The sequence below is a fragment of the Nylanderia fulva genome, unplaced genomic scaffold (genome assembly GCF_048542155.1).
Source record: "Nylanderia fulva isolate GAGA-0341 unplaced genomic scaffold, ASM4854215v1 Scaffold356, whole genome shotgun sequence".
Taxonomy (NCBI): Eukaryota; Metazoa; Arthropoda; class Insecta; order Hymenoptera; family Formicidae; genus Nylanderia; species Nylanderia fulva.
The window spans coordinates 64,164-79,411 of NW_028190429.1; the positions used below are offsets into that span (position 1 = coordinate 64,164).

Below are 15,248 nucleotides of genomic sequence, written 5' to 3' on the forward strand. Positions count from 1 at the left end.
TTCCAATCTGGTACTTAAGTCTAAATTCGAGGTGAACTGCGGATAACTCGCCAATTGAGGGATCCAAGGTGGATGCTGGGAAATAATTGGCGTCGACATTCAGGTTGACTAAATTCGCTCACTCGTGTGGTGGGGGAGAGTTGATCGCAACAGGATGTGGGAATACAAGTCTGCTGAAAAACTATGTGACAATGTCAGCCGATCGTGATTATGCGAAATGCAGGCTGGGATAGCCCGACTACTGTGAATGGATACTTTAATTTTTGCGTACCGCTGCACATGTTGCTGGGATTTTGCGAGGATTACAAACGCGTGGTTATTAATGCGCGTCATGAGTGATCCTAATACGCGCAACGACAATAATTGTCTGTATGGAAATTCTGCACTGGAGCCTGTGATCAACATATTCAAGATACAATGGCGAATGCCACACGTGTTGTTGAGCGAGATTAAGAAGCTGTCGATGCTGCGCGCTCTGGAAAGCGGACGTTACCTCAGCATGGGTTTCCGCTCGTGGAATCTATACGAATTTCCGCTATTGCAGCGTACGACCAAGCATTCGTGGGCCATTAAGACCGCGACTCAACTGGAGAAGCCGCGATATGTAATTTTTGCTCTGCAGACAGGGCGTAAAAATGTCATGTCCGAGGATACGAGTCGATTCGACAACTGTAAATTAACCAACGTGAAACTCTATCTGAACACTCGGAATGTTATCCGTACGACGATATGAATCTGGATTTCGATAGAAACAGATGGTCGATTTTGTATGACACGTATGCGCGTTTCTGCAAAAATTATTACGGATACAAGTATCTCGAGCCGAGCCTCACCATCACACGGTTTTTACAAAACGGTCCGTTTGTGATTATCGATTGTTCTCGACAAAACGAATCGGTCAAGAGCGCAACGGTGGATGTGAGATTGGAATTTGAGTGTAAGGAGAATATACCTAATAATACCACTGCGTACTGCCTCATCATGCACGATCGCGTGATCCAGTACAACCCGTTGACCAACGTTGTGCGCAAAATCACCTAAAAAATGTTTACACAACTACGCGTGTGAAAGAGGGGGAGGAGGATACATAATCATGATGATGCGAGATGTCTGATGTTAGTGAAGTAATACCTCTCGACTGACTCACATCGAAGAGATCATGTCCGCACCAACGTTTGTCGACCTGCAAGGATTTATCCTAAAAACAAGCGATTTATCGTGAAGGAAGCGGCAATCCTGAGAAGAGGATATATCATGTCACACTATTTCTTCGCATGCCCTGTGCCGTGGAGCGTGCTTATAAAGTCGGAAAGGCGCCAGGCCTCATGGATAACTCAGCATCATCACAGCTTGCAATGGGAGGATGGAAATGTTCCATACTGCATGGCTCAGCGCTTGATCACGGCAGCTATCAATGGCATAAATGAACAAGACGAGGAGGAAGAAGAAGAGTCCTCTCTCGTGTATGTAAAAGGACTCGAAAAGCGAGAGTGGCTTGCCGAAATAGTGGACGATGCGTGCAGCGGTTTCATGATTGAGACCTTGGATGCCATATATGAAGATGTGCCTGCATTAAATAAATTAGATCCCACATATACTCTACGATGTAATAAACATGTAAAAAATTGCGCGTTACAAAATGTATTTAAATTATTCAATTGGTGGTCGGCTAATCGCGACGATCATCCGTTTTTTGAATAAACAATAAACATATTATTTACATACTATTCTCTTTATTATTTTTCCTAACCAAATATTTCTAAGAATTACTTTTACCCCCCACTACTTTTAATAATTTCTCACGCAATCGTATTTCTAAGAATTTCTTTTACCCCCACTACTTTTAATAATTTGTCTTTCCCTCCAGATATATTTCTAAGAATCCCCCTCTCCTAATATTTTAAATATTTCTCTTTGTTCTTTCCCTCCAGATATATTTCTAAGAATCCCCTTCTCCTAATATTTTAAAAATGACCGTTACTCGATTATTAGTACCTTATTATACAATCAGTCTTTCGTCGACCGTTCTAACTGACGGTTCACTTTTTAATACCCTCGGTTCAAAGAAGCAGCAGCAGCATGAATTACTACATGCCGAGACATGAAGAAACGTGCGAGAAGAAATGTGACGAGTAAGTATAACTTTTTTGTATCTTTTATATTTTTAATTTTATTTTATATATTTTTTTTTATATTCTATATTTATTTTTTATGAGTTATAATTTCTTTTTTCCTAATTTACAGCGTTTCGCTGGAGCCTCGTGCAGTTCGCATACTTGGAAGACGATACGCATTGACGGCAACGGAATTCAAATTCCTCGAAATCGGCATCAGAGTGGATCCGCCGAGTTACGTGGAGATCGCCATAGGAGATCATCGGGGAAAACAGCTATTACTATCTCTCGAAACGTGGAAAGGACTCTACGAGCAACGCCACGCTATTCACAATTACCTGAACAATGACTCCTCCTCCAACAACGATGTGTATAATTGCATAAGTGTCGGGCCGCTAACAGTGCGATTTCACAAGATAAACGGCACCAAGCTCATAAGTCTCGAATCAGCGCATGTGCGCATGATGATGGTCGAATCGACGTTACATCGTATGTTCGAGCTCGATTCATGTATCGAAATAATGTTCGATCGTTTGACGAGGCTCGTCGCAACGGTTGATATCAAATATCCAATATTGCATCCACTGTAACGAATGCGAGAGAATTGTCGAATGCGATACGCGCTAGCAATGTCTTCAACATGCACCAACTTGTCGATTGCGAGCTGGTGGCTTTAGTTTTTAATATGTAATAAAACTACATAATTATGTATTAAATATAAGACGAATAAATACTTATATGTATATATTATGGTGTACTTTATTTGCGCGCCACCCGTTACATACTTTGCGAGATATAATTATTGTGTCAAGGACAATGCATTCAGCGAGAAAAAAATCGATATTTTTATCTTACGAGATAAGACCATCCATGCTGCGGCAGAATCGATAATATTATCTTACGAGGCGCACGCGACATTAAGAGAGAAAGAAAACGGGCCTGCGGCGAGAGAGATGCGGCGGCTCGGGCCTGCGGCGAGAGAGATGCGGCGGCTCGGGCCTGCGGCGAGAGAGATTCGGCGGCTCGGGCCTGCGGCGAGAGAGATCCAAGCCTGGATTTTGCGGCAAGAGAGGCGACGGCGAGAGATGCGACGGTGAACGAGAGAGATCCAAGCCTGGATTTTGCGAGAGAGATGTTGCGGCGAGGGATGTGAAGGAGAGGAGGAAAAACATTTTTTTTATTTTAATAAAATATATATATTTTATTCATTACTTTTTACATTAGTTTTTACATATTTTTCTATAAGGAAAGAAGAAGGGAAACATTTTTTTAATTAATAAACATTTTATTATATTAATATTTTTTTTATTTAATATATTACCGCCGGCATTAGCATTACCCGAGGTGTACCGCGTGGAGGTTGCCGGTCGGATTTACACCTCATATGTATGTGTATGTACGTGTGTGTGCGTGTGTGTACTTGTACATGTGTTGCAGTAGAGATGAGGACCCCGCGGTTCGTCACTTCCGCAGTATTTAATGACTCCAAACCCTCTCTACTGTGTGTGTAAATAAAAAATAAAAAATAATATATGTAAAATATAAAAAAAATATAAAAATATAAAAATATAAAAATATAAAAATATAAAAATATAAAAATATAAAATATAAAATATAAAAAATATAAAATATAAAATATAAAATATAAAAAATATATGGTGACGGCGAGTGAGCAGCGAGAGAGAGAGATGTGGCGGCGGCTCGAGGTAGTGGCATCTACACATAGAAATATAAAAATAATTTAATATTTTATAGATTTGCTTCAATATTTTTTGGTATTTTAATATACTTACAGCCCTGACGGGACAGTGAGAGAGAGGGGGGGTCGCATCACCCATCGCTGTCATCGGACTCGACATCTGTGCATAGAAATCTAATAATTTAATATTTTATATATTTTGACATATTATATATACTCACGTCCTTGACATGTGGGACAAGCGTTGGCCAGGTAGAATATGTATAATCTTTCCCGGCACTCTTCGCAACGCAGTTCGGGTACATTATTTATGTACCGCGATGTTGTGTGTCCCTCGAGGGTTGTGATGCTTATGAATCTGCTCCTGTTTCTCATGAAACAGCGAAAGCAGATCCTAAACGACCCCCATGGTATGGCGAACGCCATGACATACGACGCCACAGTGCATACCCTCGCTGTCTCGTCGAGGGATGCAGTGGCGCGTATGCCATACATCCGGGACCTCACCGACTCCCGGACAGCGTTGTCAGTATCGTACCCGTCGTCATTGTCATCTTCATCTTCATCGTCATCGTCATCGTCATCGTCATCTTCATCGTCATTGTCATCTTCATCGTCATTGTCATCACCGTCTTCTTCAATGGGCACGATATCAACATCCATATCCTCAATGTCGTCCAATAGGATGTTCACATCCCTGTCGTACACAGGGTCGTACACCGCACCATCACTGTCACTGTCGTCGTCGGAGATGGTTATAACTTCCATCTCGTCATCCGGGACGACGACCACCTCCATCTCGTCATGTCATCAGGGATGACCACCACCTTCATCTCTTCATCGTCGGAGATCACTACTTCCATGTCTTTATCCATTTTTGCAAAAACAATTGATTCTCGAGTCACTTATTGCGCTGAAATGTCACCGTACTATGACCCGGCAGTGACATCGGTCCTCATTATATATACCGGTCATCCCTTTGTTCATGCAATGATGCAATTATCTCCGAAAGATGATCTCCGACGAAACAAAAAATAGCGGCTGCTCAGTAGTTGTCTATCGACATGTTTACACCTTCCGCGAAGACATATCTACTCTCTCTCTCAGAACACGTTGATATCACATATGTTGTACACCTATTTTATCACAGAAAAGATAAATAGGCTGCCGACAAAAAATCTGGCGATGATGATGATGATGATGACGATGGTTCTCTCCTATCTGACTCCTCCTTCTCCATTTCTTGGTCAGAATCATTTTCGGATGATTGTGTTTTGCATGACACCGATGGTGATGGCATGTCCATGTAGCCAAATTCATAGTTGTCCACAGTGAAATAATCGACACAATTTTTGTATCGACGTTGATAACATGCAACTCGCTTGTGTCGCTTAGACGTTCTGGTGCATTTAGATAAATCACCAGCCACTCTTACAATGTCTTCATGCGTTTCCAGGAACTGGGCTACACGTCTTGTATGCAGTTTTCGCACACCAAGTTCGCGATTTCGTACATATTGTACAATTGAAGTCACCGCTTCACGTTTATTACAAAACGGGTTATTTTTTTTTTCATTGTGACAGCATACCTCGAGATGTCTATACCATCTCTCAGCAGTCTTATAACACCCCTTCTCATGACACTCTGCATGATTTTGCGGTGCGCTCTCCATTTTTCAATGTCTATCACTTATTTGCACTTTTAACCTCAGCCTATTTTCGCTGACATTCGCTGCAATCCCTGATCATCGGTGCAGGACCGTCAATATGCGTTCGCATCCACTCCACGGCCGATTGTAGTGTTCGAGGCAGCGACGATATGTCTGAACCTCCGGATCCGTCTTAATGTGCTCCGGCAGTTTTTCCCACAAATGCTCTACGAAATATCCGCACTTTTGCAGTAAAACAATCTTCGGAATATATTGCAACTGTTCGGCACTTAAACTGAGAATGTCGGAAGCACTTGATAGTATTACAAACATCTTGAATGAAGAGAGCGTGCGCTCGCCAGTGGTACTATGGCCTGGCAGCTGCATCTGTCCTCATTATATATCCCGATTATCCCTTTGTTCGTGGGGATGATGATGATGCAATTGTTAATTCGCGAGAAATATTTGTGTGATATCTTCGGAGAAAATTTAGATATCGCTGATAATTCTTAGAAATACATAGATAAATTTCACCCCGTCGGATCGACACGCCGCGCAAACATGTCGCAACCTGTACGGATCAACCCGCTTGATTGTCGGCGAACCTTTTGTTCTTAGTAATTCGCATCGCAGAATTATCTTATCAAACTTAGATATCCGATTGTCGGCGCTCGGCTTGGATACGGCGGCAGCCATTCGCAGAATTTTTATCTTATCAAATTTAGATGAAGAAACGCAACCCCCTTGATTGTCGGCGCTCGGCTTGGATACGGCGGCAGCCATTCGCAGAATTTTTATCTTGGATTTTCGGAGAAAATTTATGAAAACTTTGATACCTTACAAAGACGCCGCTTATCTTTGATACCTTACAAAGATGCCGCTTATCTTATCTTCGGAGAAAATTTATGAAAACTTTGATACCGCTCAAAGACGCCGCTTATCTTATCTTATCTTTGTTTATGAACATATCAGGTAACATGATCCCCTTATCTTATCTTGTTTATAAATATATCAGGTAACATGATCCTCTTATCAGGTTATCTGATATGTTTATAAACAAAGATAAGCTTATCTACTGATAAGACCCCCTCCCCCCGCGTGACGTCACCCCCCTCGCCCCCGATTCCCCCCCGCCCCTCACCCCCCCCTCATTGCCCCCGGGTTAGAACCCCCATAGTATCCCTACTATCTTAATATAAAATATTTAAAAAAAATTACAAAGTATGTAAAGAAAAATAAAAATAATAAAATTTTTGTGTAAAATAATTAGAGTAGAATATAGAGACAAGTTAATCGCGTTTAATATATGCACTCGCTTCTTATTAGTCATTTTCACATCCAATTTTGTATTTGTATATTAGAACTTTCTTAATTTATTATTATAATTTGTAGAAAAATTATTACTTACTAAATTTAACTGCTCAGGATCGTGACCGAGGTAATTAAATAATAAATTATTGACGCACAACTCCGCTTGATAAAAATTCAGGTTGCAGCCCATTAACGTCTTTAGAATGTTATAAACATTTTGCGGGAATATTTCGCCATGGAACAAAGCTCGCAATATTGGCTGGAATAAACAATCTTATTATTTCATGATGATAATTTACTTGTAAAATTTTCTCGTTCAATTTATTAATGTATTTTTAACATAAAAATAAAATTTTTTTCAGAATATTATTCTACGAATTACGATTATTTATAGAAGCGTTAATTCATAACAGAGCATTAAATATTTTTAAAACTTAATATACAACAAAAATACCGACATAGAAGGCTGTAAGGGCTAAGTGCAGTAAATAGAGCGCGATCTAATATATTGAAAATAATTTAATTCAAATTAATGTAAATATATATAACTAGCGGACGTTTCAATCCCTCTTTTGGATCATCTTCAGCGCTTAAAATAAAAGTTATAACGCAAAAATATTTACATAGTTCACAATAATTCTAAAAAATCAACATATAATAAGAGAGGAATGGAGTGTAGATTGTGTTTATATAATAAGAGAGTACAACCGTCACGCATTATGATATCCGCATCAAATTCTCCATCATCGTACAAAGTACATATTGCGCATTTTGTCTCACGTCGTCGACAAAAGCAGCAACAACCCCGTCACTAGTACAAACGCATCTAAAACGAATGCAACCGTCCAGTTTGCAAGTTGGGAAGTATGCATCCCAAAGAATATCAGCGCTATTAACAATAGAAACTCATGAATGACAATAATGCTCAAACACAAAAAATATAAGATGGAGTGAGAATCATACATACCAATGCTCGCAATGCAACAACACATAAAAGCAGGGATTGAAATCGATAATTAGTTTTTTTTTTTGAAGAAAAATCATGTCATGACTTTGATTTTTATTTTCCATTTTTTAAAATTATTTCTTGATTTTCATCAAAATACAACTTTTTTTCTTAATCAATCTCTTAAAAATCACACCGTGAAAGTTCTTTTTGAGAGAAAAAAATCACTCAAAAATAAACGTTATTCTTTAAGCAAAAAATATTCCTCTTAAAAATAAAATTCAGCCCAATAAATGACAATTAGTCATTTGGATTATTTCCAAATAAAATCTCAGTCAAGTCTTATATTTACTGAAAACGTTGATTGTACAATCGATTTAAGAAAACATGAGAGAAATACTGAAGAAATGATGATTATAAAAGTTTTTTTATTTGAAAAATCTATTAAGAATAATGTAACTTTAATTCTACAAAGCATAATGAACATCAAATAATACATACATTGGATCACAGCTATATTACTTAAAAGATGTAAAAAACTGTAAAGTCACTAGATAATTAAAAAATGGTAGTAATTTAATCGATCAACTCTGGCAAATAAGTGCTCTTTATTAAATATTCACAACATTTCGACCATGGATTTCGGCCCTTATCAAGTGCTATAATATATAATAATGACGATTATTAGAAAATTAAAAAATTAAAAAGTAATAATGTAACTATAATAAAACAATAAATATTTTCACACATTAATATGTAAACCTACCTAAAACACAACTTTTTTAAAAAACCTTAATTTTTTATCTTAAAATGTGACAAGATATAATACAATGATAATGTGAAACAATTAACTATATTATTGTGTCGGTTTCCAGCTCTTTATATAGTCATTATTTTGATCAAACTAAACGACCTTTATTAGTTTTTCGTAAACAATATTTAGATTATCCGTGTCTTTTTGTAAATTGATTGTGTTGTCAAATTTTTTGATAAAAAACATCTCCGCAATTTCTCATTTTCGTACATATTTCTCATGATGTAAAATTTCTGGAGCGGACCAATCAAAATCATGACCATTATCTAATTTATGATTACTGATGACTGAATAATTACTATTGTGTACCTTAATATTATTAAAATGTTCTTTTATACGTGTGCCTAATTGTCGTTTAGTCTGACCAATGTATGATGAGGAACAATTTGCGCAGTTAATTTTGTATACTACTCTTGTTTTTTCTTTTAAAGGTAAAGGATCTTTGACGCGTTTATTTAGTGTATTCAATTTTTTCGGTATACAATAAACGCTTTGCATGCTCATAGATTGTAATAATCTCGAAACATCTTCACTTAGTTCTTTGACGTACGGTAATTTATGATGCGGTCAAATTTTTCACTAACTAAATTATCATTGTCAACATTGCGATCGTCATTATTTTGTGTCTTAAGCAATTTTAGCCTGTTTTTTACAAACAAACAATAGTAATTATTCAGTCATCAGTAATTATAAATTGGATAATGGTCATGATTTTGATTGGTCTGCTCCAGAAATTTTACATCATGAGAAATATGTACAAAAACGAGAAATCGCGGAGATGTTTTTTATCAAAAAATTTGACAACACAATCAATTTACAAAAAGACACGGATAATCTAAATATTGTTTACGAAAAACTAATAAAGGTCGTTTAGTTTGATCAAAATAATGACTATATAAAGAGCTGGAAACCGACACAATAATATAGTTAATTGTTTCACATTATCATTGTATTATATCTTGTCACATTTTAAGATAAAAAATTAAGGTTTTTTAAAAAAGTTGTGTTTTAGATAGATTTACATATTAATGTGTAAAAATATTTATTGTTTTATTATAGTTACATTATTACTTTTTAATTTTTTAATTTTCTAATAATTGTCATTATTATATATTATAGCACTTGATAAGGGCCGAAACCCATGGCCGAAATGATGAGGACAACCCATGTGAATATTTAATAAAGAACACTTATTTGCCAGAATTGGTCGATTAAATTACTACCATTTTTTATATTACTTAAAAATATAAGTTTTTATATTACTATAAAAATATAAGTTTATAACAAAAACATACTTGCTCTCTGTAATTGACGTAGGTAACTCATAAAAATAAAATTCAACATCTTGCTACTTAAAAGTCTATAAATTGAAACTGATATCAAGAAATATAATTGAAAATTAAGTCACTAGGTCAGTATTGAAAAAAAACATTTTTTGAGAAAAACCGTTTTCTTAAAAATAAGTAGGCACCTAGTAATGAAGGTGTTATATAGACAAGTAATTGTTCAGAATTTATTTTTAGTTTAAATTAATTGAGTTTTCTTCTGCATACAAAAATAGACTACCCCTGTATGATTACTAAAAAACAAACTTTGAAAAAATAATTACCTAAGTTACTAAATAAATAAGCTTAAGAAGAATTTAATTTCAAAATATGCTCTAATCTGCTCTAAATGAGTAGGAGATAGTCTATATCGAAAATCATTCAATATAAACTTGATAGCAGAAAAGGCTCTTTCAACCGTTAGCTGGTTGCAGGTACGGCGTGTATGATTAATACTATTTCAAAAAAATACGGTCATTTATACTTCAAATTTGACCAGTAAAGAAATATATCTGCCGTCAAATCAATTCGCTTATTTTTGTATTGTTCGATTTCTTTAATTGCCATACCAAGAGCGGTTCCTGGATTGCGGTCTTCATCCAAATCGTCTGATTCTCGTTGTGATTCAGGAACTTGTTCAACAGGGAGTCATTCGAATTCTTCATCTATTCTTACCACAGATGACGAAGCTTCTGGCTGTGAAAATGTCGAAAGATGTTCTTCTGTTCGTATCGCAGCAGAGCCTACATAGCTCTTGACACTTATCATTTGAGAAGCTAACGTTTTTAAAAAATTTTTTATTTCTTCAATTTTTTTGGGGGGAATAGCCTCCTAATTCTCGGATCTAAATATATATTATCTAAATATATCACCGCCAAAACAACGAAGTTATCCAGAAGAGATTTTTCTCTCTCATTTATAAAAATCAGGAGTCGTTTCGCAGGTTCGCTTCTTATCTCTTCAATTGTCAACCGAAGCTCCTACCATATTTTAACAAAATCTCCGAGAGACATTTGCTATTACTGTAATTGCAACGTGGCCGTTTTTGGTGATTGCAAGATCTTTACAATGAGAGGCACTTGTGTTACAAATCCTTCGTTGATCTCGAAATGTTCAGCTCAGTATGGGCGTAACGCTAAGAATGAAGTAGCATGTCGGTAGTGGTGTTCCAGCAAGTCGGGATGTCAATGACAGGCCTTTTCAAATTTAATGCTGCAATGCCGAAGCGATGGATAGGAGTCCTCAGATTTTTCATGTAATCTCGCACTTTCTTCACTATATAATCGGTCTCTGAGTTGTTGAGAAAACTATAAACTGCCAGTTGCAAGGTATAAGCAGCACAGCGCACAGACTGCACTGTACCCAACTTCAACTTAATAATGGCATCTTCTAAAAAATCCTTCTCTTCTTCAGAGTTTTCACTTTCACCGTTCCAGAGAATTTCGTTAGCCTTAATCATATTTTGGCTATTATCGGACGTGATAGTAAATATCTGGTTAACACTTATGTCAAATCTATTAAGAATTTTCTCAATTTCACAGCGTAGATTTTTCGCAGTCAATCTCCGGTTATAGTGACCACTCCTAGGATAAAGATTTGGATTTTTTTAGACTTAGACCCAACTATTTGCGTGTTGACACAGCTGTCGGTCATGACGCATAGCTGCATCAATTTTTAGGGATAAAACCCTATTTGAAAAAATTCTAGTGATTCTTTTGATCATTGACTCGTATTTTTGTTCGATTAATGGCAAAAACGAGTGAGAATTGATCATAGTCATTTTTAAGCCGTTAAAAATTGGTTTAGAAAAGGTTCTAAAAGCAGAAGAATCAAGAAAGGTAAGGGGTCGACCCTCAACCGTTATAAAAGCTATACAGGCATCTGTAACTTCTTCTTCACTCAACTCAATTACAATTTTCCTTTTCTTGGTGTAAGTGACAGGATTGTCACCAAGTTCAGACTCTTCCATGAGTTTGTGGAAAAAAGTTGAATGCTCTTTGTTAAGATGACGCTGAAGATTTGTTAAATACGAGCCAGCAAGAGATTTATTACTATTCTTGCACTTGCTTTGTGTTCCGTCGAATTCGAAAGCTTCCCGAATAATGTCATTTTTTTTCTTCCCATATTGTTCAACAGAGAATTTTAATGCACACAACAGAGTCTTAACATACAGACGACGACACCACACTATCATTTAGAAAGAAAACTAAACAGTAACTGATACGCTGAAGCATTTGATTTCATGTCTGCTACACCCTGTCTTACAGGTGTATGTAAACACGACCAAAGTCCATACGAACTGACGACAACAAAAAACAAAAATAAACAAGCTGATATAGAATTAACTTGAAAAGCTATGGATGGGAGAAGTTATTCAAACTAGAAATTGTAAACCACAAATTTTTGATAAAATGAGTCTTTAAACATGTTTCTATCTTAAACAGTTTGGATAGATTCCTTCAGAAAACCAAACTTTTTGAAATACAATTTAATTTCGCGCATTTTTTAAAATAAAATGTTAAACTCATTAAAAAAACCTCACAAAGGTAAAACAGTACGTTAAGTCCATAAAAAATATTGCAACTTGTACGCAACAAAACATTTATCCATTAAAATTTATTATCTTTTGAAAAATTATTATATTTAACGCAAAAGAAACTTAAAATATTAGCATCAAAAACAAGTAAAATTGAAAAATAATATTAAGCAATTTGGAGAAATATATAATATTTAAATAGATCAATTGTTTTCTATAATTAGAATAGATCTATAATATAAAATGTTAAAAATATTAAAATTGTGAAATTTTGCGATAATTAACTAGTCAAGTACTTAGATTAGGATTATTCCTAACAATCATTAGGATTGTTAAGGACTCTCTTTCGATAGGTAAACATAGAAATTAAGCGTGATTTTTATTTTTTCTCTCAAAAAATAAAAATCGCAGAATAACTCTTATTTCTGATTAAAACACAAATCGTTTGAAGATTAACAGTTAATTTTTATTGAAATGGAAAAAAAATTAACTATTTATTTTTATCAAAGTTTATATGTGTCGCCAGTGAAGAATAAATTAAGAAATTATTATAACGACCCAACTGGCTTCAATGATCTTTATTAATTAACAATTCATAAAAATTATAACCAGACTAAGTTTTGACCTTTGGTTTAAGTCCTTTTCAAGTCTAAAATTACAAATTAAATACAAAAATTAAAATTAAAGTTTATATACAAATCTTATACCATACAAATTATATCTTTACAAAACAAGCGTAAAATACAAAAATTAAAATTAAAATTAAAATTTATATGAGAAAAAACTTATATTAAAAACTTATACTAAAAAAGAATATAATTTTATGGAAACATAGCGTAAACCAAGTTAGAGAGAACAAGAATTATTATAATAGTATATTGTGTATCAAGTGCGGAAAATTGACAATTGGTCACGAGTGCGGGGGATGGACGCACGAGCCGAAGGCGAGTGCGACCACCTTACACGAGTGAACAATTGTCAATCCGCACTTGATACACATACTATTTTGTATTGTAAGTGCAGGCAAAGTGGCTGTTTCGGCGCGTTTTCTGTGCGCGAGGCGGCCGATCGCACGCCGCCATCTTGCCGCGGCACGGTGGGGGAATAGCCGGTTTCAATACATTTCCTACGGCTTGAGCCGTATACAATGACTTTTAACACGGCTCAGCCGTAGATAATGGCTTTGAAACCGGCTTATTCACTCACCGCGTCGCCGCTAGATGGTGGCGAGGGAAATCGGTCGCTTTCGGCACAGAAAACATGCACCGAAAGTGCCACATTGCCTGCACGTGTAATACAAAATATTATATCTAAAACGTGTCTCAAATTCAATAAACTAAAACTTCCACATATAATAATTCTTTATAAAGAAAGTTAACTAACTTTTCGTAAGGGTGGTAAAGAACGAACTAACAATAAGTTAAACAACCTTTATTATTCTATCATAAATAGGATTTAAATTTTCAATGTCTTTCTGTAAGTTAATTGTGTTGTTATATTTTTAATATAAAACATTTTAGCTATCTCTCTTTTTCTCTTGCGTGTTTCGCGATGTAAAATATTCAAGGTTGTCCATTTAAAGTCATGTAAAAATTCATTTCTATGTTTGCTTATAACATTCTAATTACTAGTATGTAATTTTATGTTATTCCTATGTTCTTTTATCCGTGTTATTTTATATTATTTTTTTAATAGTGTAGTTAACTAATGTTTGTGAACAAAAAAGGGCTGTAAGAGCTATATTAAACAAATTGCAGTTGTCAGATAATCTTAATAAAATTCATTTAAAACGAGAAAATAAATATATAAGCAATAAACATTTATGTGTAGATGATATTAATAAAATGTATTTTAAAAAAAGAAAATAAATATATAAGAAATAAAACAATTATGCGAACGTTTCGGCTGACATTTTAAGCCTTCTTCAGCGCAATACAAATATTTTAATTATAAATTAGAACGTGATATTAAACATTAAAGACGGTAGTTAACATAGTCAAGATAATAAATATGTGAAGTCAGTTATTGTCTCACTCGTACATATGTTGTTGAACAAGTCATCGTGTATGATAACCATCGTTTCCGATACATACTTTGATCGAGAAAACACACCATGCAATCACCCATGAGAATAGACTTCCTGATTTATTGGTCACGGGAGATATCTTGATTGAATCCTCCCGATGAAATGTTGATAAACATTAAATCAAGATTCAAACAAATCGGTGATAATTTTACAAAAGTTCCACGTATCAGATCCGACATTCCTTTAAACAAGGTTTTTTGCAGAGAACAAAACAGAACGTTAAACCATCACAACTCTCAGATCGCAAATGCCTTAGTAGTTAACTAAATTATTAATGGTGTTAACTTTATATTTAAACGCATGATTAGAATGATAATTTAAATATTTACCACAGAAAGTAGGTTTCAGGTACCAATTAGTTAAAAGTTTTCCATTATTTCTAATAACCATTGTATCCAAAGAATTAATTCTGTTTCAATTTCATGTGTGAATTGTAACCACTGAATATGATGATAACTATTGAAGATGGTCAAAATAGTGTCAATTTCAGTACGTGGTATAACAGCAAAAATGTCATCAACATACCTATAATAAACCACGCTATTCTACTACCTGATGAACGTTTCCATAAGAATACCTTACACAGATGATTAAAAGAATTTTATCTAACAACTGTTTTCCGAGGATTATTGATCGTTAGATTTACAAGAGAACAGGTTTTTTAAAAAAATCCTCACGATATAGAAGATACAAAGAAATAATTTGATATATTTTCCTGCATTTTAATGCCGTGTATAAAAATTGGAGTGAAGTTATGGCAAGATCTATT

At 35.1% G+C, this 15,248-nt stretch overlaps 2 protein-coding genes across 2 annotated transcripts in view; one reads left to right on the forward strand and one right to left on the reverse strand.

Annotated features, from left to right (window-relative positions):
- LOC146722183 (uncharacterized) overlaps nucleotides 1-1,041 on the forward strand; it is a 4,353-nt gene extending 3,312 nt beyond the window's left edge. The window contains exon 3 of the mRNA XM_085485270.1: nucleotides 750-1,041. Within this exon, the coding sequence (XP_085341396.1) occupies nucleotides 750-1,041 (292 nt within the window). The remainder of the gene's footprint in view (nucleotides 1-749) is intronic.
- LOC114946007 (lipase 1-like) overlaps nucleotides 1-7,041 on the reverse strand; it is a 17,309-nt gene extending 10,268 nt beyond the window's left edge. Inside the window, exon 1 of the mRNA XM_029322391.2 lies at nucleotides 6,870-7,041. Coding sequence (XP_029178224.1) covers nucleotides 6,870-6,962 — 93 coding nt within the window. The 5' untranslated portion in view covers nucleotides 6,963-7,041. The remainder of the gene's footprint in view (nucleotides 1-6,869) is intronic.
- Between the last annotated feature and the right edge of the window lie 8,207 nt (nucleotides 7,042-15,248).